This window comes from Salmo salar, chromosome 09, assembly GCF_965601325.2.
Source record: "Salmo salar chromosome 09, fSalSal1, whole genome shotgun sequence".
In the NCBI taxonomy this organism is placed as follows: domain Eukaryota; kingdom Metazoa; phylum Chordata; class Actinopteri; order Salmoniformes; family Salmonidae; genus Salmo; species Salmo salar.
In genome coordinates, this window is record NC_138299.1 from 115,241,294 (window position 1) to 115,266,023 (window position 24,730).

The 24,730-nt window shown below is 41.2% G+C and overlaps 1 protein-coding gene across 5 annotated transcripts; it reads right to left on the bottom strand.

Annotated features, from left to right (window-relative positions):
- Window positions 1–7,819: 7,819 nt before the first annotated feature.
- On the bottom strand, window positions 7,820–16,552 carry if4h (Eukaryotic translation initiation factor 4H). Of its 5 annotated transcripts, none has more exons than XM_014213499.3 (9): window positions 16,416–16,492; window positions 15,981–16,066; window positions 13,914–14,095; window positions 13,767–13,831; window positions 12,879–12,975; window positions 12,043–12,102; window positions 10,634–10,789; window positions 10,055–10,170; window positions 7,820–9,021 (listed from the first exon to the last, which is right to left on the bottom strand). In XM_014213499.3, the coding sequence occupies exons 2-9, from the start codon at window positions 16,055–16,057 to the stop codon at window positions 8,995–8,997; spliced, it is 780 nt and encodes a 259-aa protein (XP_014068974.1). In that variant the 5' UTR covers window positions 16,058–16,066; window positions 16,416–16,492; the 3' UTR covers window positions 7,820–8,994.
- Window positions 16,553–24,730: the final 8,178 nt, after the last annotated feature.

Below are 24,730 nucleotides of genomic sequence, written 5' to 3' on the forward strand. Positions count from 1 at the left end.
CTTTAAACAGGTCAACATTCACAAGGCCGCAGGACAAGACGGATTACCAGGACATGTACTCCGAGCATGCGCTGACCAACTGGCATGTGTCTTCACTGACATTTTCAACCTCTCCCTGTCTGAGTCTGTAATACCAACATGTTTCAAGCAGACCACCATAGGTTGTTAAGAAAACTTGAAATCGGCCCTAATTAATAGGCCATGGCGATTAATTGGTCGACCTCTAGCCAGGACAAGAACCTATCCCTCAAATACAATTTGATTTCATTCTCAATTGCAATACGGTTCTAGAAACATTAAGCCCAATTTTCATATCACATCAAAATAATTTATAGCAAAATAGACACACTGTAATTTGTCACATTTGCTGAAGACAGTAGTTTTCAGTGACTACACATTTATGGCATTCTCGATACCTTCCAAACACGCGCTGTAACGCGGATATATGGCCGTGTGGGAACACTAACCACATAAAAAAGGTGTGTATCAATTGAACGTTTTTTAAACATTTTCTCGCTGATATGAAAGATAAGGTATTTATGCTTCCAAAACCGTACCGCAAGCGAAGCGTCAGACCGAGCGTCAGGGCTCTTAACTTGTTATGGATAGGGGGCAGTATTTTCACGGCCGGATAAAAAACGTACCCGATTTAATCTGATTATTACTCCTGCCCAGAAACTACAATATGCATATAATTATTAGCTTTGGATAGAAAACACTCCAAAGTTTCTAAAACTGTTTGAATGGTGTCTGTGAGTATAACAGAACTCATTTGGCCGGCCAAAACCTGAGAAGATTCCTTACAGGAAGTGCCCTCTCTGACCATTTCTTGGCCTTCTACACTCTCTTTATTGAAAACTGAGGATCTCTGCTGTAACGTGACACTTCCTACGGCTCCCATAGGCTCTCAGAAGGCGGCAGAACGGTGAATGATGACTTTGCAGGCCATGGCTGAAAAACAGTAGCGCATTTGGATAGTGGTCGATCAGAGAACAATGAGACTGGGGGCGCGTGCACGAGCCGACACCATGTTTTTATTTTTTCGTCTTTGAACGAAAACAGGGTTTCCCGGTCGGAATATTATCGCTTTTTTACGAGAAAAATCGCATAAAAATTGATTTTAAACAGCGTTTGACATGCTTCGAAGTACGGTAATGGAATATTTTGAATTTTTTTGTCACGAAACGCGCCGGGCGCGTCACCCTTCGTCACCCTTCGGATAGTGTCTTGAACGCACAACAAAACGCCGCTATTTGGATATAACTATGGATTATTTGGAACCAAAGCAACATTTGTTATTGAAGTAGAAGTCCTGGGAGTGCATTCTGACGAAGAACAGCAAAGGTAATCCAATTTTTCTTCTAGTAAATATGAGTTTGGTGAGGGCCAAACTTGGTGGGTGTCAAAATAGCTAGCCTGTGTTGGCGAGCTATCTACTCAGAATATTGCAAAATGTGCTTTCACCGAAAAGCTATTTTAAAATCGGACATAGCGATTGCATAAAGGAGTTCTGTATCTATAATTCTTAAAATAATTGTTATGTTTTTTGTGAACGTTTATCGTGAGTAATTTAGTAAATTCACCGGAAGTTTCGGTGGGTATGCTAGTTCTGAACATCACATGCTAATGTAAAAGCTGTTTTTTTATATAAATATGAACTTGATTGAACAAAACATGCATGTATTGTATAACATAATGTCTTAGGAGTGTCATCTGATGAAGATCATCAAAGGTTAGTGCTGCATTTAGCTGTGGTTTTGGTTTTTGTGACATTATATGCTAGCTTGAAAAATGGGTGTCTGATTATTTCTGGCTGGGTACTCTGCTGACATAATCTAATGTTTTGCTTTCGCTGTAAAGCCTTTTTGAAATCGGACAGTGTGGTTAGATAAAGGAGAGTCTTGTCTTTAAAATGGTGTAAAATAGTCATATGTTTGAAAAATTGAAGTTTTCGGATTTTCGAGGACTTTGTATTTCGCGCCACGCCGATCATTGGATATTGGAGCAGGTGTTCCGCTAGCGGAACGTCTAGATGTAAGAGGTTTAACAAAACCCCGCAGAGTAGAAGACGTTTCGTCAAACGATTATGACTTGTGTAATGTAAAGGAACTTAGAGGCCAGGCTAGACTTCTCAAAAATCCACACGGCAAGTTAGTCTCAATAGTCACAGTTTACACTACAATATGCTTTACGTATACAGTTCAAATAACTAGTCAGTTAGGTTCAGTGGACACTAACGTGTAACTTACATTACACGGTCAGAAAAAAATTACAGGGTCTCAAAGTCCAAAATAAAAGGCATAACGTTACAGTAATACGGTCCAAAATCAAAACCAATATAGCCACCCATATGTAGTTAACGTTAGCCACGACACTCAGAACGTGGCACATAACTAAACACTCAAAACAGTGGTGGGGATGTACATATGGACACGCCATCATCTTCACAAATACATATTCAGCAAGACCGGAAAAAAAACAGTGTTAGACTCGAAGTCAATGTAACGTTACCTATTCTCAATACGTCGTGTATTCATCTGATGTCAGTAATTTGGTTCACTACCTTGCGTTAGCAATACATTTGAGCTGTACAGACACTAGCGAACGCATAACCTTTGCCCATTTAGTTGGCTAGCAAACTCAGTCAGTAGCTAGCCATCTGCTGCTAACTTTAAGTCTTTATCGAGTGGAAATTATCAACATATAGCTGCTCGACACGAAGCCCGGGGTCGTAAGCGCGTGCTAGAAGCAGCTGGCAAGTAGCTCGCTAGCTGTTGGATGACTTTTGTGGAGCTAATGTTCTCCGACTTTCACAAAATTACAAGGAATAACTCCCAAGTTCGTTGAAGTGAAACAGGAAGAAAGTGCTTCTAGCCAGTGACACTCCCCCGGACAGTTTCAATCGCTGATGTGTGTGCACGTACATTTCGAATCATTGCTCGTTGAATGCAGACACACGCACAAAAGTTTTTTAATCAGTTTTGCATTTTATTTCCAAGGAAGCGGTGTCCTCTGGTGGACACTAATAAAATGACGGGGAATAATTATTAATTAAAGCATCCCCAACAACGTCAATGTATTACATGCTATCAATTACATTCCAAATCAACATCAAACCTCGTAAACCAATTTGTTTATGCAGAATGTATGTGCCACTATTTGATTGTAGCAGTAAAACATAGAACTGTAAAGGATGATTATCACATATATATCACCATCATACAGCGCAATCATGAAGTATTCATACCCCTTGACTTATTCCTTCCATATTTTGTTTTTACAGCCTGAATTCAAAATTGATTAAATTGCTTTGTTTCTCACCATCTACACACAATACCCCATAATGACAAAGTGAAAACATGTTTTGAGAAATTTTAACATTTACCAAAATATCTAATTTACATAAGTATTCACACCCCCCGAGTCAATACTTTGTAGAAGCATCTTTGGCAGTGATTACAGCTGTGAGTCTTTCTGGGTATGTCTCTAAGAGCTTTACACACTTTACAACATTTGTCTATTATTATTTTCAAAATTCTTCAAGCTCTGTCAAATTGGTTGTTGATCATTACTAGACAACCATTTTGAGGTCTTGCCATAGATTGTCAAGTAGATTTAAGTCAAAACTGTAACTTGGCCACATTTACAGTCTTCTTGGTAAGCGACTCGTGTAGATTTGGCTTTGTGTTTTAGGTTATTGTCCTGCTGAAGATGAATTAATCTCCCAGTGTCTGGTGGGAAGCTGACTGAACCAGGATTTCCTTTAGGATTTGGCTTGTGCATAGCTCCATTACGCTTATTTTTTATCCTGAAAAACTCCCCAGTCCTTAACAATTGTAAGCATACCCGTAACATGATGCAACCACCATTATGCTTGAAAATATGGAGAGTGGTACTGGAGAGAGGTATTTTCCCCCAAACTTATATTTGTATTCAGGTCAAAAAGTTAATGCTTTGCCACATTTTTTACAGTATTGCTTTAGTGCCTGGTTGCAAACAGGATGCATGTTTTGGATGTCACAAAGTGTTCTACATCTGCATTACATGCTGTTTGGCGTTTTAAGCTGGGTTTCTATATAAGCACTTTGTGACATCTTCTCGTATAAAAAGGGCTTTATAAATAAATATAATTGATTGATTTGGAATATTTTGTATTCTGTACAGGCTTCCTTCTTTTCACTGTCAAGTAGGTTAGTATTTTGGAGTAACTACAATGTTGTTGATCCATCCTCAGTTTTTCTCCTATCACAGCCATTAAACTTTGTAACTGTTTTAAAGTCACCATTGGCCTCATGGTAAAATCCCTGAGTGGTTTCCTTCCTCTCCGGCAACTGAGTTAGGAAGGACGCCTGTATCTTTGTAGTGACTGGGTGTATAATTAATAGCTTCACGCTCAAGGGGATATTCAATGTCTGCTTTTTACATGTTTTACCCATCTACCAATACTGTAGGTGCCTTTCCCTGCTCGACTGAGGGACGTTACAGATAATTTTATGTGGGGTATTGAGATGAGGTAGTCATTCAAAAATCATGTTAAACACTATTGCACACAGAGTGAGTCCATGCAACCTTTTGTAACTTGTTAAGCACATTTTTACTCCTGAACTTATTTAGGCTTGCCATAACAAAGAGGTTGAATACTTATTGACTCCAGACATTTCAGCTTTTCATTTTTTATTAATTTGTAAAATTTGAGAAACATAATTCCACTTTGACATTGTTATTGTGTGTAGCCAGTGACAAAACATCTCAATTTAATCAGTTTTAAATGAATTCTGTAAACACAACAAAATGTGGAGGAAAAAATCTAGGGGCACTGTGTGCATTGTTTCTAAGTGAGCCTGAACGTATATATGTGGACTGGACAGTTTACCCCTTGATCTCTTATGTCACCACAGTTGAAGAGTTGGTGGTGACTTTTCTCCATCTGCAAAGGGGGACAAACCGATTTGTGTATAAGTCATCATAGCCAACTATAACGGAGGATGTCAATGTACTGAACATAATTTGGCTGCAAGCACTCACCCTCTTTCACATCCTCACCCTCTTCCACTTCCTCTAGTTGGCTCGCTTTTGTGTCAGGAATTCTGTGTTGGTGTAAACTATGAAGTAAAAGAAAAAATGCTTTCTAAGATGTTTGTCTATCTATTGTTTAGATAACCCTTGTTCCCAATATTTATTAAGGTGTCACTGTTAAATTGCTTCATTACTGCCATGAATATTGCGGAAACACTGTAAAAAAAGGTATTGTATTCTCAGTAGATCAGGTGATGCAACCGTGAGTAATGTTGCGTATGCCACCCTAAAATGTAAGCCTAATACAAGGAGGGTTATTAGTTACCCCAGCCTTCACTACCCATAGCAACTACGTGAGATAATTAAAAAGCAAAACTTCTAATGGAGTAAAAGAAAATGTGTAGAAAATAAAGAAAAACTCAAAAACCATGGCACAGTTTAGTCATGTTTCTTATAGCATGAATGCAAAAGGTATTTTGTGCCAAGTTTGAGTACACTGAATTCAAAGTAATACAAACTCTCATCCATTTGTATATTGGTTAAGTGTTAATTTAAGACATCTCATTCATTGAAAACATCCTGAACCAACTGGTCAAACCCTCCACTGACACAGTCATTAACCACAGTCAAAGTGAAAATCTGATCAGTGCTGACATTTCCATGATTTACCTGGATCCTGACAGATTGGGGTTGGGTGAACACGTGGTAAAGTCGCATATACATTTGAAGTCGGAAGTTTACATACCCCTTAGCCAAATACATTTAAACTCAGTTTTTCACAATTCCTGGCATTTAATCATAGTAAAATTTCCCTGTCTTAGGCCAGTTAGGATCACCACTTTATTTTAAGAATGTGAAATGTCAGAATAATAGTAGAGAGAATGTTTTATTTAAGCTTTTATTTCATTCATCACATTCCCAGTGGGTCAGACGTTTACATACACTTATTTAGTATTTGGTAGCATTGCCTTTAAATTGTTTAACTTGAGTCAAATGTTTTGGGGAGCCTTCCACAAGTTTCCCACAATACGTTGGGTGAATTTTGGCCCATTCCTCCTGACAGAGCTGGTGTAACTGGGTCAGGTTTGTAGGCCTCCTTGGTCGCACACGCTTTTTCAGTTCTGCCCACAAATGTTCTATAGGATTGAGGTCAGGGCTTTGTGATGGCCACTCCGATACTGTGACTTTGTTGTCCTTAAGCCATTTTGCCACAACTTTGGAAGTATGCTTGGGGTCATTGTCCATTTGGAAGACTCATTTGCGACCAAGCTTTAACTTTCTGACTGATGTCTTGAGATGTTGCTTCAATATATCCACATAATTTTCCATCCTCATGATGCTATCTACTTTGTGAAGTGCACCAGTCCCTCCTGCAGCAAAGCACCCCGACAACATGATGCTGCCACCCCCATGCTTCACAGTTGGGATGGTGTTCTTCGGCTTGCAAGCCTCCCCCTTTTTCCTCCAAACATGACGATGGTCATTATGACCAAACAGGTCTATTTTTGTTTCATCAGACCAGAGGACATTTCTCCAAAATGTACAATCTTTGTCCCCATGTGCAGTTGCAAACCATAGTCTGGCTTTTTTATGGCGGTTTTGGAGCAGTGGCTTCTTCCTTGCTGAGCGGCCTTTCAGGTTATGTCGATATAGGACTCGTTTTACTGTGGATATATATACTTTTGTACCTGTTTACTCCAGCATCTTCACATGGTCCTTTGCTGTTGTTCTGGGATTGATTTGCACTTTCACACCAAAGTACGTTCATCTCTAAGAGACAGAACACGTCTCCTTCCTGAGCGGAATGATGGCTGCGTGGTCCCATGGTGTTTATACTTGCGTGTACGTGTACTTGTTTGTTCAGATGAACGAGGTACCTTCAGGCGTTTGGAAATTGGTCTTTGCTGGTTTCTTTTGATTTTCCCATGATGTCAAGCAAAGAGGCACGGAGTTTGATGGTAGGCCTTGAAATACACCAACAGGTACACCTCCAATTGACTCAAATGTCAATTAGCCTATCAGAAGCTTCTATAGCCATGACATCATTTTCTGGAATTTTCCAAGCTGTTTAAAATGCAGTCAACTTAGTGCATGTACACTTCTGACCCACTTGAATTATGATACAGTGAATTATAAGTGAAATAATGTCTAAACAATTGTTGGAAAAATTACTTGTAGATGTCCTAACCGACTTGCCAAAACTATAGTTAAACAAGAAATTTGTTGAAAAACGAGTTTTAATGACTCTTAAGTGTATGTAAACTTCCGACTTCAACTGTATATACACTTATGTAAGCAGTAACAGAAAATTATATTATTTTAATGAGTGTCCAAAATACCAAAACCTGTGTGGGCTGTGTGTACACACACAGCCCCATCTAACCTCTGCAAAACAAACAGCCAATTCAAAACTAATATTGGGTGCTTCAATCAAAATAAAAAGCAAAAGTTCTTGCTCAGGGGCATATTCATTACACCGATTCGGTTGCAAAATGTTTCTTATACGGAAGCAAACAATACAGCACCCACCTAAAATTTGTCCAATAGAAAATCATTTTCCTTTGTTTAGTTTTTAAACAGTTGTCATAATGAATACACATGGGGTAGTGTTGAGGATGATGAACTAGGCTCTCTGCATGCGAAGCCTGGGGATGAGAGACCTAGTTGTTTCTGATGTATGCAGAAAGACACGTGTGAACAGACCTTTTAGGGAATAATAAACAATTTAAAAATGGCCTGAACCTGGATATGTATTCATGTTCCTTACAGCGTTCTTTTTCAAAACAATGTCTGCCCCGTTACATTAAATTTAAATGTTTTTATTCCATGTTCACATTGGTTCATGTGTTCTCAGAGAACTACTTCATTGCCTTGACTCATTCACCCATCCCACTTAAAACACATTCATAATAAAATTTGTAAGATTATACATTTTATTGCCATAAACAGTGTAGGAAAATGAACAAAAAAAATGAATAAAAACAGCAGATCTTTCTATAGTACAGTAAGAACAAGGTATCACCAAATTTCATAACCAGTAAAATGTAAATAAAAATGGTAGCACAACAAATTCTCAAAAGCATCCTACACCATCTACTGGTAGGCAGACTAGATTTAGCCAGTCTCCATGGGACAAATGAGAGCAGTTGATATATTTTTTTTTTTCAGTTAAGTTTCCTATGTTAAAGTTGTACATTTTGCAGTGTTTAGGTGATACATTTTTTTGTTGATAAAATGCATATATCTATCAAGCTGTGGAAGTAGAAAGTTGTCAGACAAAGACCGTTGCAATAACCCATGTTTCTGATTTAATCTAGTGAGCGCTTCAGCTGCTCCTCTAAACAAACACTTTCGGCATCGCTCCATTATTGCAGGAAGCCATTTTTCCTGGATTGAACAGACTAAGATCAAAAATCTTTCAAATTCAGGTTCCAGAATTACACATTGAGACAACAATAAGGATTCAGTTCTCTTGGCAATGTTATCATTTAATATTTAAGACAGTGGAAATTTGAAGCTGAAATGATAATCATTTCACAAATAGAGCAGAAATTTAGGAGGAAATTATATAAAAGACACCAAAGGAACAGCCTTTTGACTGCTGTATGTCTACAACTGAAAATCATTTGGTGAACACAAAGGATGCCTTGGGAAAGGTAAGAGAAAATTACACAGCAAAGTCCTTACCCAAAGGCAACAGAACCAAACTGAAGCCACTGTCCAGAGTTCCTTTTGATGTGTGTGGGGTACGGGTCAGGTTGACATAGGCCTGGCCCCTGCCCCTCACAGCAGCCTTGGGTCCAACTGCTCTTTTACCAATTAGATGAAGGCCTGCTTTGTGTTAGAGAGCAGAAAAAGGAACCCAGCGCCTGACTCCCCAGCGAGCTTTCTTTGGGAGAAGTCTTTGAAAGATTTTTGGTAAACAAAGCCAGTAGATCCAGAGTAGACTTCCAGAATAATGCAGCCACGTGGATATATCTATTCCTTTTCTGCCTCTTTTTCAAGCTTTGAGAATGGGAAACAAAAAAACATTATGGTTAGACAGGTTCAATTCCAGAGGAAATGTTAAATAATTTAATTGGAGAAATTATAAAATAATTTAAAGAACTTCTACACTAAAACTGGATAGCTAAGCAGATACAATGACCTTAAAAGCTCCACTACTGAAAATTGTTTTACTTTTTTTGCACTGTTCCCAAACTGAACACTGACCATATGGCTGAACAATGTTTTAACGTAACGTTAATTTACATTTGGAAGTCATAGGGGCTAAACCGAAACAAAAGCAGCATATTTCTGACCAAGCTTTCTTGTTGGTGTCTGTGGGAGGGGAGCATATTCTCTTAAGACAATGAAGGTGTTGTGTTGACCAACTGAGATAACAAAACCGTCATGAGCCCCTACAGAAGCTTAGCCACAACTGCCATGAACCAAACCATCAGAGCAAACCGTTCTATTCTAACAATTCATGTTAAATTGATTTTGTAAATGGGGGCAGAATTCTAGTAGGGATCAATGCCTACCCACTTCAGAGTTTGGGTCGAGAGACACTTCAATTCCAACACAGAGGGTCGAATATAGTAGTTAATTATACTACTAAATAACCTTTGAAAAGTTGAGTTACTTTTCAGCTCAATTGTATTAATCTTTAACTGCAATCAACATGAATGGACCTTCTCCCAACAGAACTACAGACAAAGCAGGCACTAATCACAGGGTAGCAGAGGTGTACATAAAAACCATGTTAACAGTTTGACATGCATTCACAAGCTGCTCTTTGGGTCTTGGTGTGCAGGTGTGTTGTATTATTTTTCCAAGAGTGTGTGTGTTCTCATCTTGTTTTTATTCTGTCTCAATTAAATACTTAACTCAAACTGAACTCAGAGGGTTTTGTTCAGTTCGTCATCTCCAACAGACAGGGATACTAACAGAAGGCGTTAACGTATCCCATTGGCATCGTTTCATTTTTCTACACCGTCCCTGCCCTCCCAGGCTCTCAGGCCTGATCAATCTCTTAAGGTTTGTCTTTGGGAATTACCTCCTCCCTGGGCTTGGCTCCACCAAATATGGCAGAGTTGGGGTTGGCGACTTGGTTCAGAGGGGCAGCCACCGTGCGTGGCTTCAGCTGAAGCCGTGGTCTCTGCGCCCTCTCCTCTGCAGAAAGCGAAGGAAAAAAAAGACAAACATGATTAACTGGTCAAGTCAAATGTTATGTCAACAAGGTGGCCACTGGGTTCAGGGTTTTTCAGTATATTAAGGGAGGGGTCAATATCGACACCTTCCCATAATCTTTAGAAAAGCTGTACTGTAACACACAAAGCCATTGGAAATCCAGATAAACTGATCTGTTCTTCCATGACTAAACATTGCCTAGAGTTATTTTTCTCAAATGCGGACCTCGATTCCAGAAGTACTGCTGATTTTCATTATTCTCCTCTAATCAGGGACTGGTTCAGGCGTGTGACACCAGTGGAGTGTCTGACCAACCAGTCAAATCTATAGATCAATTAACCAACTACGGTTGAGAAAACAAAACCAGCATTACTTCGGACCTCCACACTTTAATTGGAGTACCTCTGGTCTAGTGTTTTATATGAGATAAGAGAGATTGTGACACCGTCAGAGGGTTCTCTAAAGTCTTCCGCTCCGGCGCGTGGTGGTGGTCCGCCGTCCCTGTAGCGTCCCCCCATGCCTGCTCCTCCACCACCTCCCCTTCTGTCACCACCGCGGCTGCCTCCTCGACCGCGGCCGAAGTCGTCATCTCCTCTGTTGCCTACACGAGGAGATGCAGAGAGGAAAAGACAGGTTAGACAGTCTTGAGCTCCTTCAGGATTGCAATGTTATAAAACATTCAGATAAAGTATTGTGTAGAACAGACAACTCTCTCATGAGGAATCAAGATAAGAAATCTTGTCAGCTCTAAACACCACATTCCTTTCAGTAACATTCTAAACATTGCAGATCTGACTAAATTAAATCTGACTCAATTAAATCAGTTATTTCCCAGCACCTGGAGCAGTCCTGTAAGGTGACGAATGAGTGAGGTGAACCTCCTGTATGAGTGATGACAGAGGAATCACAAACAAAATGCACCAAGGGACAGAAAAAAACCTGTGCAAATCTTAAAGTAAAAATCTCTTGGAGAACCCATTAGAATTCCTGTGGGGGGAGGAAATCAAATACTGCTTATATTACACTATTCTGCAGATTTAGAGGTGTTTAGACTAAAAAGATTTGGCATGGGTCCTCAGATCCTCAAAATGTTCTACAGCTGCACCAACGAGAGCATCCTGACTGGTTGCGTCACTGCCTGGTATGGCAACTGCTCAGCCACCAACCGCAAGGCACTACAGAGGGTAGTGTGTACGGCCCAGTACATCACTGGGGCCAAGCTTCCTGCCATCAAGGACCTCTATACAAGGCAGTGTCAGAGGACGGCCCAAAAAATTGTCAAAGACTCCAGCCACCCTAATCAGACTGTTCTCTGCTACTGCATGGCAAGTCGTACCGGAGCGCCAAGTCTAAAAGGCTTAACAGCTTCTACCCCCAAGCCATAAGACTCCTGAACAGCTAATCAAAACAGCTACCTAGACTATTTGCATTGTCCCCCCCTCTCTTTTAAACTGCTGCTACTGTTATTATCTATGCATAGTTACTTTAATAACTACCTACATGTACAAATTAACTCGACTAACCTGTGCCCCCACACATTGTCTTTACTGGTACCCCCTTACTGCTGCTCTTGAATTTATTTTATTAGCCATCTATTTTTACTTAACACTTATTTTTCTTAACAGTAAGCATTTCACTGTAAGTCTACACCTGTTGTATTCGGCGCATGTCACAAATAAAATTTGATTTACGCAGTAAAAAAAAAATGTAACAATTGGTTTGCTTCTTTAGCTTGGTGCTCACGTTCCAACTACACTGTACTGCACTGATTGGATCTTAAATTGCAGCGGTCAAACTGGGTCCGCTCTAATGACCGGTTGGGGACCGGCTAAGTCAGCAGAACGCTCATCCCACCTCCTTCGTAGTCGTCTCTGGAACCTCCCCTGGGACCACCTCCACGAGAGCCCCCTCGGCCTGCAGGGGACAGGGCTCAGTTTTAACAACAGGGGTGAGTGGTGCTTTGGGCTGAGGCAGGGGTGTGGAACCCACTTGCTGGTTAGCCAATGGCCTACGTTAGTAGTACTACTTCTAGAGACAGCTAGTTGAAGTATTTGGTTGGGAAAGTATTGACAAAGTAGAACAGATTTGGCTTAGCTGCTCAAAGTTTGTAGCACCATTTACTACAGAAAAGGAAGCAGGAGAGAAGGGAGTAAAATGTAGAATGGATACATTATGAAAAGTACCAGGTATTCTGAAATCCCAGTATGTAGTGAAATAAAACAAGAATAAGGCCACAGAGGTAGTGGTACTTGTGCAATGCAGGATTACATAATCTGTTGATCAATAAAAGTACAAGCATCTTGTTACATTTTTATGACCACACAACAAATGATTGATTATTCCGTTATTCTTATAAGTGGAATGCACTGTATGCTTAGATGGTAGCAAAGTCAAACAGAACAGCAAAGCTTTTGATAATTTAAAGATTTTAAGACGGCCTTGATTTGAGTATGATGGTGAAAGATGATAGTCTCAGGTCAATGTTAAAGACAAGTAATTGTTCAAATCTAGGCCAAGAGGTATTGCTACTTCATATTAATATTTACAATTAAGACAATCTACAAATCAATATCGCGAATCAGTTGACAAATCATTGACATTTCTTTGTAGTTGTAATAATAAGAAATATGCTAAGCAGTAGTAGTAAGAGGAACAAACAAGTTAGCATTCCAGTGAGCACAAGCAGGTACCTCCTCTGTCATTCCCCCGGAAGCCGAATCCTCCGGCGCCCCTCTCTTGTTTTCGGCCCTCTGCTATGTCAACCCTGAGTGACCGGTCTCCAAGGAGCTGGAGATGGGGGTAAAAGTCAGCACTAGGAAGAAATAAAACAACGTGGTCCGCTTCTCTGATAATGCTTCCAACAGCGTTTATGTACTACAAATATATCACTGTTGGACGTGTCACTGTATTCAATTGTCCCTTTTATAAAATGAGTCGGTTGTCACTACACATTTAATCACTTTGGACTGCATTCTATTTTATGGAAGGTGCAAAACAAACTAAGTTTATATCAATGTTGGGGACAGTTTTATTTGCTTTATGCTAAAAAAAGCATAGATTTTTTTCTTTGTCACGATGCCCATATCACAATAGTTAGATTTTCCAGAGAAAGCAGATTGAACTTTAGTCCTTTAAAAAGGTATACTCAGTGATGCCAGAATAAACAGGATCGGGCCGATTTCCAAAACAACAAAGAGGACAATACCAGCAGCGAATCTCCTCTGCAGTTGTCACGCAGCCATCACGTTGTATGAGAGTGAAGCGAACTCTTACGCACATGCTCTGTGTAAATGCTCACAAATGCAGCCCCTTGTATCAGTGTCACTCTACAATATATTTGGTTCACTTTGTTGCTCATGGTCACGTCATAACACAGGTTCTTAAACTGAGACTCAGCGTTATGTTAAATAGTATGTGCTACAGCTTTATAAAAAAAAAAAAAAAAAAAAAAAGGTTTAAACTGAGTAACATACAGCTATTTGTTTTCATAATTTTGACACTAAACCACAGTATCCCTTTATTTTACATTTGAGCAAGATACAAATGAGGACCTGAGAAAAGTAATTGGGGGTACTCACAGCACCATCATACGTCAAAGCTTCTTTAAGGGATTCCAAGTCATCAAACTCCACATAACAAAAACCTGAAAGGAGAAAAATAACAAAACTGTGTTGCCATGGCTTGTGATGTTTGAGGTTATGCTAAGACAATGGATGCTGGCTCACCTTTAAATTTGTCCGTTTCTTTGTCTCTAACTAGTCGAACACTCCTGACGTTGAGGTCTTTGAAAATGGCGTCTATGTCTCCTTGTACTGTGTTGAAGGGCAGGTTGCCCACATATGCTGTGTATGGCGGCTCTGTGGGTAGATCCTTCTGCTTGCGGGGTCCACCAGGTCCACTGCCACCTCTGGGTCTACCAGAAACGAACACCTCCGTGAGAGAACAGACAGACAACAGACTACCACTCCGCGTACAGGAACCTGAGTTTTTAATGCTCAAGAATGACGTGAGCAGGAGATTATGGTTGATAATTGGGACATTAACGGAGTCACAAACAAAACCTAACGTCCCAGGAAAAACAGTGGCAAGTAGGTAGTACAGTCATACTTTTCAGCTGACTTTCTGAGCCTTTGATAAATGATGTACACTTGGACAGATCCATTACCACTTGGACAGATCCATTACCAATCAAAACACCAAAGATCTACAGCTCATATCCCATAGGAAAATGCATAATGTGGCACACTCAATACAGGAAATAGGACTAGGCTCTCTGGAAACTGGAGAAAGAATTGACACAGAAAAATGATCTGTTTTTTCTATTTCAATGCCAATAGTGTCAGCAGCACACAGAAAAAGATGGCAGCCCTGTTGGGTAAATACTACAGAGCTGCCATTTGTGTCATTTTTCGCAATGAACAGCAGAAGTTCATGTGCACTGATAACAGCCATTTCGAAGAAGGGTTTACTTGTAATGACTGTGCTATGTAATTGATTTTCCCTACTGAACTTCGATAAATGCACTGGATATAAGAGTGTCGGCTAAAATTATTTAAATGCAAAAAATGTATGCTCCTCATGAGGAGTTACGGGGCTTTGCCAAAACTGCAAGGAACATGTTCCCTTGCTGGCAACAGCACTCCAATCTGACAGTGCAGAGAGAAATGCAGATTGGGTCCTGCATGCCTGCAGCATTCCTCGGGTGTCAAGCAAACTGGGCGACCTGGCAGAATCAAGAGGTACAGCCACCAACCAGGGAAAGGGGATATCTATTCAATTGCACAACAATGCATTCAACTGAAATTTGTCTATTAAGAAAGGGAGGGTGGGCATGCATGCATATATCTCTCCCACAATTAGCAAGGAGAGCAATTGTAAGATAACCAAGTTGACTGTTGTGATCTTACATAGCATTTGATAAGACAAGGTGATAGTGTGTAGTTATTTGGTCATGGTGTCAAATTAATGTATGACAGACAGCCCTATAGATACAGGACTAGTTTAGGCATTTCATGATCAGGGGCTCCAACTCCTTTCCTGTGTGAATAAAGCAAAGCAGAATATGATTACAACAATTAATGTTATGACAGTCACTGACAAGGGGTGGAAGACATAACTTCCTGATTTTCGATATGATCATAGTTACGTTGATCCCATCCAAGAGAGCACATTGTAACTGTAGTTATACCGCTAGCTAGCTTGTTGAATGTATAGTGTTTTCGTTGATTAGGCTATTTTGAAGTTCTGGCTAGCTGGCTACCTAGCTAGGACTGAGTTTCATTCATAATTTCAGTATCGCCGCAACATCGTTAGCACGTAACGTTTACATTTTCCTGGTATTGATTGTCTGGCGTCAATGGCAATGCTCGAGTTAGCCCACGTTATGTTAGTTAAATGCATTGCAAACCTAGCTAACTACCTGAGCAAAACGCAAATCGGCAATCATTGCTACTATAGTTAACGTTAGCTAACGTTCTGCAAATCATAAAGACCTAGCTAGCTAACTGACATGTGTGCGCTCATCAAACTTGCTAGTAATGGATGCAGGGTGCACTAGGCCAAACTAGACTAGCTAGCAGAGTTAGCATACTAGCTAGCTAGTCCTCCGCATAAATCTTCATGCAATTAGAACAAGCTAGTCTAGCTAGCTGTCTAGCTAACGTTACCACTAACAAGGCATCAAAAGGCTTGTGCATTGAATAATGATTACTTGGTAACTAGTTGCTAAACATGCCATGTATTGATAATGATGTCGGGGAATGGTGCGTGTTGACATCTCGAGCTGTTATTACCCGATTTGGCCATTCGACGCAGTCCCTGACTTGCTAGCACAACATGCAGCCCATGAGATGCTGGCGCCAAGTGCCATGCTGGCAGTCTGTGAAGATAGAATGACTTGCAATCATAACCATGTCATAATATGTATTGTCAAACCGACATGAATAAATCGATAACATTCTGTAATGGAAAATCTCACTCGCACATCTGGAAGTAGCTAGGTATGGTCAATCCACGAGTTTTCCCCGCCCTCAATACCGGCTTCCCATTCATCAAAGCGGCCGTGAGAGGCTAACCACACTGACACTGTCTGGCCCGAGTTCTGAACCCAGGCCTAACTTTCAGAAGAATGTCGAACAAGCCCCTGCATAACCTAAGGCATCAGTGCGTTTTCTCGCATCACCATACGTTAATACTGATACATTCTATTCGTCCAGGTATTTTCTTACCCTCTGCCTCCACCAAAACTACCGTAAGCCCGATCCCGGTCATCGTAGTTATCGTAATCCGCCATTGCCGAGATTGCTGTCGGAGAAAGCAGTTATGTGTGGAAGGACCTTGAATATAGGGGTACTCAATTTTAGTTGTCCTCTCAGTGCCTGAACTATAACGAACACTTTTTGCACAGTTAGATAAAGTTACTACAGATTAGCTGCCCTCAAATCCCCTAACTAAATTAAATATTAGTAAACTAACAAGATCCAACCCCAGTATCATATTGATAAGAGAATTATCTAATAAAGGTAAATGAATCAATAAATCATGATGAATTATTAGTCATACAGCATGGTTAATGAATAATCAATGTAATGATCAATGTAGTGATCGACTGGTCTGATTAGTTCCAGAAAGTCCAGGAACCACTGGAGAGGGAAAGAAATGTGTGTGTGTGTGTATGCAATTAGTATTAGAGAGCAGGGCACAGATGGTAAATGTCACGTCCTGACCAGCAGAGGGAGGTATGGTATCAGTTTTGGGTCAGGATGTGGCAGGTTTTTTGTATGTTAAGGGGTTTGTGTTGGTGATGACTCCCAATTGAAGGCAGGTGTGTTGAGTTGCCTTTGATTGGGAGTCTTATATAGTGGTGTGTGTTTTTCTTTGGGGTTGTGGGTAGTTGTTTGTGATCACTGCTTGTTTAGCCTGTCACACTGGTGCCGTCGTGAGTATTGTTTTGTTTGGTTTTCCAGTGGATACTTTACTTGTTGTTTCATCAATAAACATGAGTATCCACATTCCCGCTGCGCCTTGGTCCATTCCTAATGACGGTTGTTACAGTAAAGAGTAAAACTTCAAAGGGTTCCTAACCTTGAGGGAAAGGAACAGGCTGAGTTAGAATGTGATAAACAGTGTGAGAAGTCAAGGGGGGTTGCAGGTCACCAACAGCTTGTGTGTAAATGCATGTGCGTAAGCAAGAACTATAAAATGACTGTTTTGTTATCCTGACGGCCAGAACGTTCTCTGAATAAAGCTACAGAAACCTTTTGCAGAAAGCTGAGTCCTTGCCTAATTATTTACCCATTGTCTTACAAACCTTGGGCATTAGTCAAGGCGAATTGATTGTTATCATCAAGATATAGAATTCCTTTAACACAGATATTGGTATTTATCCTGGCTGGGCAATTACAACAACTGTAAGAAAAAGGTGCATATAATGTTAGGCAATTCATGAAGTAGTACAGTCCTTTAGCCAACACTATTTTCCACAGGAATATCAATGTAGCTCATTTGATCAAATTGCCTCCCTCCACCCCAGTTGGAGTTACACCATGCCAACCTGTCCTCAGAGCATTTCTTATTATTGTGTGTGTAAATCCAAGACACCCCATTTAGTGTGATCATATGTTACGTTTTGTATGGTATTCATTTGTGAACGTCCATCACCGATTTCCTAGGATATGTTACGAATTACAATTCGTATTCTATGTTACGAATTTGCAAATGTACACCATGTTAGGAATTTGAAAAATTTACAATATATTAGCATTTGCAAACGTATGATCTCTACATGACCTGGCTCGCAGTCGGTGTTCGCATTTCTTCCCAAAGTTGTTAGATGGGGTTGAGGTCATGGCTCTGTAGAGGCCAGTTAAGTTCTTCCACACCGATCTCGACAAACCATTTCTGTATGAACTTCGCTTTGTGCACTGGGGCATTGTCATGCTGAAACAGGAAAGGGCCTTCCCCAAACTGTTGGAAGCAGAGAATTGTCTAGAATGTATCTTGTAACATTAAGATTTCCCTTCACTGCAACTACGGAGCCTAGCCTGAACCATTATTCGACCTCTACCAAACTTTACTTGGCACAATGCATTGGGGCAGGTAGCGTTCTCATGGTGTCCACCAAACCCAGATTCGTCCTTCGGATTTCCAGATGATAAAGCGTGATTCATCACTCCAGAGTTTCCACTGCTCCAGAGTCCAATAGCAGTGAGCTTTACACCACTCCAGCCGATCTTTGGCATTGCGCATGGTGATCTTAGGCTTGTGTGCGGCTGCTCGTCCATGGAAACCCATTTACGGAAGTTCCGGACAAACCGTTATTGTGCTGATGTTGCTTCCAGAGGCCGTTTGGAACTCGTTAGTGAGTGTTGCAACCGAGGACAGGTGATTTGTAAGCGCTACGCACTACTGTGAGCTTGTGTGGCTACCACTTTGCTCCTAGACATTTCCACTTCACAATAACAGCACTTATAATGGCCCTCTTAAAGAGTGGTGTGATTGGTCAGATCTGCAGTGAAGAGAATCAGGGTATTAAAACTGTATCAATTTGAGAATTGAAAGAAAACTAGAAAATAACATTCCTGAAGAAGCTTTGTGGACTCAGCTGGCTAAAAGTATTTCCATGTTACTAGTTGAAGAAGTTTGTGAAAGTCTAGAGATTTCTTAAAAAAATAGCAACTTGCTCATACATACTTTGTGTCCTCCTCCACCACAGAGGTCAGGAACATTTTGGGGAATTTCCAGAGGGCCCGCAACACATCAACCTTATGATTTTTCTGGCTTTTCATGGTACTTACCGTAAGCATAAAAAGAGAAAATAAATTAATAATTGGCATAATATGGGCATGCCGGACACGACAGAACAGTAATGCACAGTAAAATATCTTTAAGAGTCAGAATCTACTGAAAATATCTCGTTGTCTTTGTCAAGTGTCTCAACTGCTCACATTTACAGTACTTAACAACTACAATGGAGCACACATGAGTGTCAGCAAAGACATGTTTACATGGAACCCTTTTTGGGGGTTTCTATACAGTGAACCCAAAAGAGTTCTACCTGGAACCAAAAAGGGTTCTTCAAAGGGTACTCCTATGGGGAGAGCCGATGAACCCTTTTAGGTTATATATAGCACTTTTTTTCCTAAGAGTATAAAGATGCACTATGTAGAAATCGCAAAGCCATTTCCTGGTTGCTAAAATTCAAGTAGTTTGCCTAATTTCAGTTTATATGACAAAACAAGCAAGTATAGTGTAGAGAATCATTGCACCATTTAAACCGCTGTGAAATAATAATTTTCCATAACCCAAAATATTGTACTTTCAGCTGTTGTAAGCTGGTGTGCAAAACCAAACGTAAAAGATGCAAAAACTAAACTTAAGAACGGGAAGCATAAAATAACGCACATAGAACAAATCTACCGCTTCTTAGACTTGCTTTCATTGAGGTCACCCAAAACGTTATATATTGCAGATACGTAAGATCATAAGATCATAGATATGTTTTAAAAGTTCATGGGCAGTTGAATAGCATGTCTCTTGAGGAATCCAGTCTCATTGAGACCTGATGCAAAGAAAAAACGTTAAGGATCAGCATAGCTAGTACAAACCTAGCTCTTACAAAGCTGGCTAGTAGGAATCAATACTCATTGAAGATGAGTATTACCCCCGTGGGGATGTAGATGCGCTCTGGTGGGCAGGTAGCAGGAGCTGGTTCCCTCTCCAGAGCCTGATAGATGTCCACATCTACGTCCCAAAACACGTGGCCAACGATACGGGAGGACCGATTGATGGGCTGGAGGACCCTTCACTGACGTGAAACCACAGGGTGTGGGAAAGCAGGGCCTCCGTCATCTTGGTCCCCAGGCGGGGATTCTCATCCTCGACCAGGAGATGGTGGAGTTATGAAGTTGGAGCCACGGGATGTGATGAGGAAGGTAAGGCTTTCCTGGTGTTGTGATGTGCATATTTGTGCCGGATCCCAATTGTCCCTTATCCAGGGCGAGGGCCTGGTCAATTAAATTCCCTGTGGCACTGGAGTCCACTAGAGCTGTAGAAACAACACCTGAGGGACAGCCAGCCAGTGAAATGGGAACCAGAAAGGGTTTGGCGGAAAACGATGATGATGGAATGAATACTCACTCCTACCCGGGGAATACTCACGCCTATCACGGGACCGCACCTCTGCTTTAGTGGACCCCTGATTAGGACGCACCGGACACCACTGAAGCTTGTGTCCCTCCAGGCCACAATAGGGACAGAGCACCAGCTGTCTGCTGTGGAAAGGTGTGTGGCCCCTGCCTCCACAGTTTCAGGCTCTAACTCATGACAGCCAAAGGAGGGAGGTAAGTTGCGAGGTGGGCACCGGCGCTCCCTGAAGAAGGATATCCAGACAGATGGCCATCGCGTTGAGTGTGTCCAAGGATAGGTTGTCATCGTGACACGTCAACTCCGTCCGGACCTCTTCGCACAATCCTCTCTGGAATAGAGTGCGGAGCGCCAGCTCATTCCATCCACTGGAGGCTGCCACAGTCCAAAATGTGAGGGCATACTCTGCAGTGGTCTGTGCACCCTGCTGGAGTTGGAAAAGTCACTCACCTCCCTCTCTGGAGGATGGTCAAAGACCACCCTGAACAGAGCCATGAACCTCACATAGGAACCCAGCTCCTCCTCTCCTCCCACCGAGACGGCTGTAGCCCACTCCAACGCCCGCCCGGTCAGCAGGGAAATGACTGTGGCAACCTTGGACCTCTCGGTGGTGGGGACTCTTGTCTGATAGGCGAAATCAAGGGAGCACTGGAGTAGGAAGCCACGGCATTTCGATGGGGGTACCGTCATACTTCTCCGGAAGGGACAGTCAGGCATCACTGACCTGGGCGGACTGCTGGGTAGGCTGGGGGACTGGCTCACTGTGACGACCCATGGAAGGTGGCCCTCTATTAGGGGTATGGAGAGCCTCGCTATTAGTGTTGAGGGGGTGGAGAACGTGGAGGACCTCCTCCTTGGCCGTACCCAGTTGTACCAGCTGGTGGTGGTGTTGGTGGAGTAGATGACCCTGTTCCTTGACTGTCTGGAAGATGGTGTTATCCTCTGAGGTAGTATTCTGTAATGTATACGCTGGAAGTCAGGAAGCAGGTGCAGAAGGTGAGTTTAATAATGGAACGATACAGATGAACAAACATGAGAAGCTTTCAGAACATGAGAGAAAAAAAGACTACCTAATGACTGATGTCTACGGAGGGCTAAATAAAGGGTGAGTAATCACTGAGAAAATTATGAACATGTGTGCGTAATGATGGGGAGCAGGTGTGCATAATCATAGTTGCCAGGGCTGGTGGTCAGTAGACCGGCGACATTGAGCGCCGGAGGGAGGGAGCAGGAGTAGGCATGACAGGAACCAGCAAGTCTCTTCCTAGAGCTGGCCGCTCGGCCAAACTGAGCAGTCAGGGGAGAAGGGCCTTGGTCAGGGAGGTGACCAAGAACCCAATGGTCACTCTGACAGAGCTCCAGAGTTCCAGAGTTCCACCTCTGCAGCTCTCCACCAATCAGGCCTTTATGGTAGAGCCCCCCCCCCATCCAAATCATCTTGGCTCCTGGACTCTGTCGACGCATTTCAAGGCTGCGTTGAAACAATGACTGGTCAATGATCAGAGACCAGCTCAGTTAATCCCTTCCATTGTGACAATGAGTCATCATAATGCGGCATCAAGTGTACATGATCCTAGGGGCATTGGCAAACACAATGTAAGTCATTTAATTTAGGTACCCCTAATTGCACCGAATACTATGAACCAGAGTTACACTGTTAGCACTGAGGTGGTGTGCCCTAGTAGGAAGACCACTTTGTGCAGCTCACCCTGCACTATCAGTTCCAATGCAAATAACATGAATAAGTCTACTTCTGATAAGCTTCCCAGTGAAGCATTAAAACCAATCAAGCAACCCAGAAATGTGCTAAAAATAGCCAAAATTAACATATGAACAAGGTCCATGAAGTCAATAACTTGTTTGTAACAGATGACATTCACATTCTGACTATCTCTGAAACTCACTTAGATAATACCTTTGATGATACAGTGGTAGTAATACATGGTTATAACATACACCGAAAAGACAGAAATGCCAACGGGGGCGGCGTTGCGGTCTATATTCAGAACCACATTCCTGTAAAGCTTAGAGACAATCTAATGTTAAATACTGTTGAAGTAATATGACTACAGGTTAATCTGCCTCACCTAAAGCCCATTCTTGTGGGAAGCTGGTATAGACCACCAAGTGCTAACAGTCAGTATCTGGATAATATGTGTGAAACGCTTTATAATGTATGTGATTTCAACAGAGAAGTATATTTTCTGGCTGATTTAAATATTGACTGGCTATCATCAAGCTGCTCACTCAGTAAAAACCTTCAAACTGTAACGAGTGCCTGCAACCTTGTTCAGGTTGTCAGTCAACCTACCAGGTTATTTACAAACAGAACAGGAATGAAAACATGTATTGATCACATCTTTACTAATGCTGCAGAAATGTGTTTCAAAGCAGTATCCAAATCCATAGGATGTAGTGATCACAATATAATAGCCATATCTAGGAAAACCACAGCTCCAAAGGCTGGGCCTAATATAGTGAATAAGAGGTCATACAATAAGTTTTGTAGTGATTCATATGTTGATGATGTAAATAATATTTGCTGGTCTGTGGTGTGTAATGAGGAGCAACCAGGCGCTGCACTTGACACGTTTATGAAATTGCTTATTCCAGTTACTAATAAGCACTCACTCATAAAGAAAATTACTGTAAAAACTTTTGAATCTCCTTGGATTTATGAGGAATTGTATGGTTCAGAGGGATGATGCAAAAAGTATGGCAAATAAGTCTGGCAGTCCAACTGATTGGCAAACGTCCTGCAAATTAAGAAATCATGTGACTAAACTAAATAGAAATAAACTATACTATGAAACAAATATCAATTATATAAGGAATGATAGTAAAATGCTTTGGGGCACCTTAAATTACATTTTTGGGGAAAAAGCCAACTCGGTTCCATCATTCATTAAATCAGATGGCTCATTCATCACAAAGCCCACTGATTTTGCCAACTACTTTTTTGACTTTTTAATTGGCAAGATTAGCAAATTTAGGGATGACATGCCAGCAACAAATGCTGACACTACACATCCAAGTATATCGTACCAAATTATGAAAGACAATAACTGTACTTTTGAATTCCGTAAAGTCAGTGTGGAAGAGGTGAAAACAATTATTGTTGTCTATCAACAATGACAAGCCACCGGGGTCTGACAATCTGGATGGAAAATTACTGTGGATAATAGCAGACGATATTGCCACTCCTATTTGCCACATCTTCAATTTAAGCCAACAAGAAAGTGTGTGCCCTCAGGCCTGGAGGGAAGCTAAAGTCATTCCCCAACCCAAGAATAGTCAAGCCCGCTTTACTGCCTCAAATAGCCGACCAATCAGCCTGTTACCAACCCTTAGTAAACTTCTGGAAATAATTGTGTTTGACCAGATACAATGCTATTTCACAGTAAACAAATTGACAACAGACTTTCAGCATGCTTATAGGGAAGGACACTCAACAAGCACAGCACTTACACAAAATACTGATAATTGGCTGAGGGAAATTGATGATAAAATGATTGTGGGAGCTGTCTTGTTAGACTTTAGTGCAGCATTTGACATTATCGATCATAGCTTGCTGGTGGAAAAACGTATGTGTTATGACTTTACACCCCCTGCTATAATGTGGATAAAGAGTTACTTGTCTAACAGAACACAGAGGGTGTTCTTTAATGGAAGCCTCTCAAACACAATCCAGGTAGAATCAGGAATTCCCTAGGGTAGCTGTTTAGGCCCCTTGCTTTTTTACATTTTTTACTAATGACATGCCACTGACTGAGAAAAGCCAGAGTGTCTATGTATGCGGATGACTCAACAATATACACGTCAGCTACTACAGTGACTGAAATGACTGCAACACTTAACCTCTCTGGGCTAGGTGGGACGTGTCCCACACCATTCAACAGCCAGTGATATAGCATGGCGCGACAAACAAAACAGCAAAAATATAATTTCAATTTCTCAAACATACGACTGACTATTTTACACCATTTTAAAGATAAACTTCTCGTTAATCCAACCACATTGTCCGATTTCAAAAAGGCTTTACAGCAAAAGCAAAACATTAGATTATGTTAGGAGAGTACATAGACAAAAATAACCACACAGCCATTTTCCATGCAAGGACATGTGTCACAAAAACCCAAAACACAGCTAAATGAAGCACTAACCTTTGACGATCTTCATCAGATGACACTCCTAGTACATCATGTTACACAATACATGTATGTTTTGTTTGATAAAGTTCATATATCCAAAAACAGCATTTTACATTGGCGCGTGATGTTCAGAAAATGTATTCCCACCAAAAACTTCCGGTGAATTGACAAAAATACTCATCATAAACGTTGACAAAATACATTACAATTATTTTAAGAATTATAGATACAGTACTCCTTTATGCAAC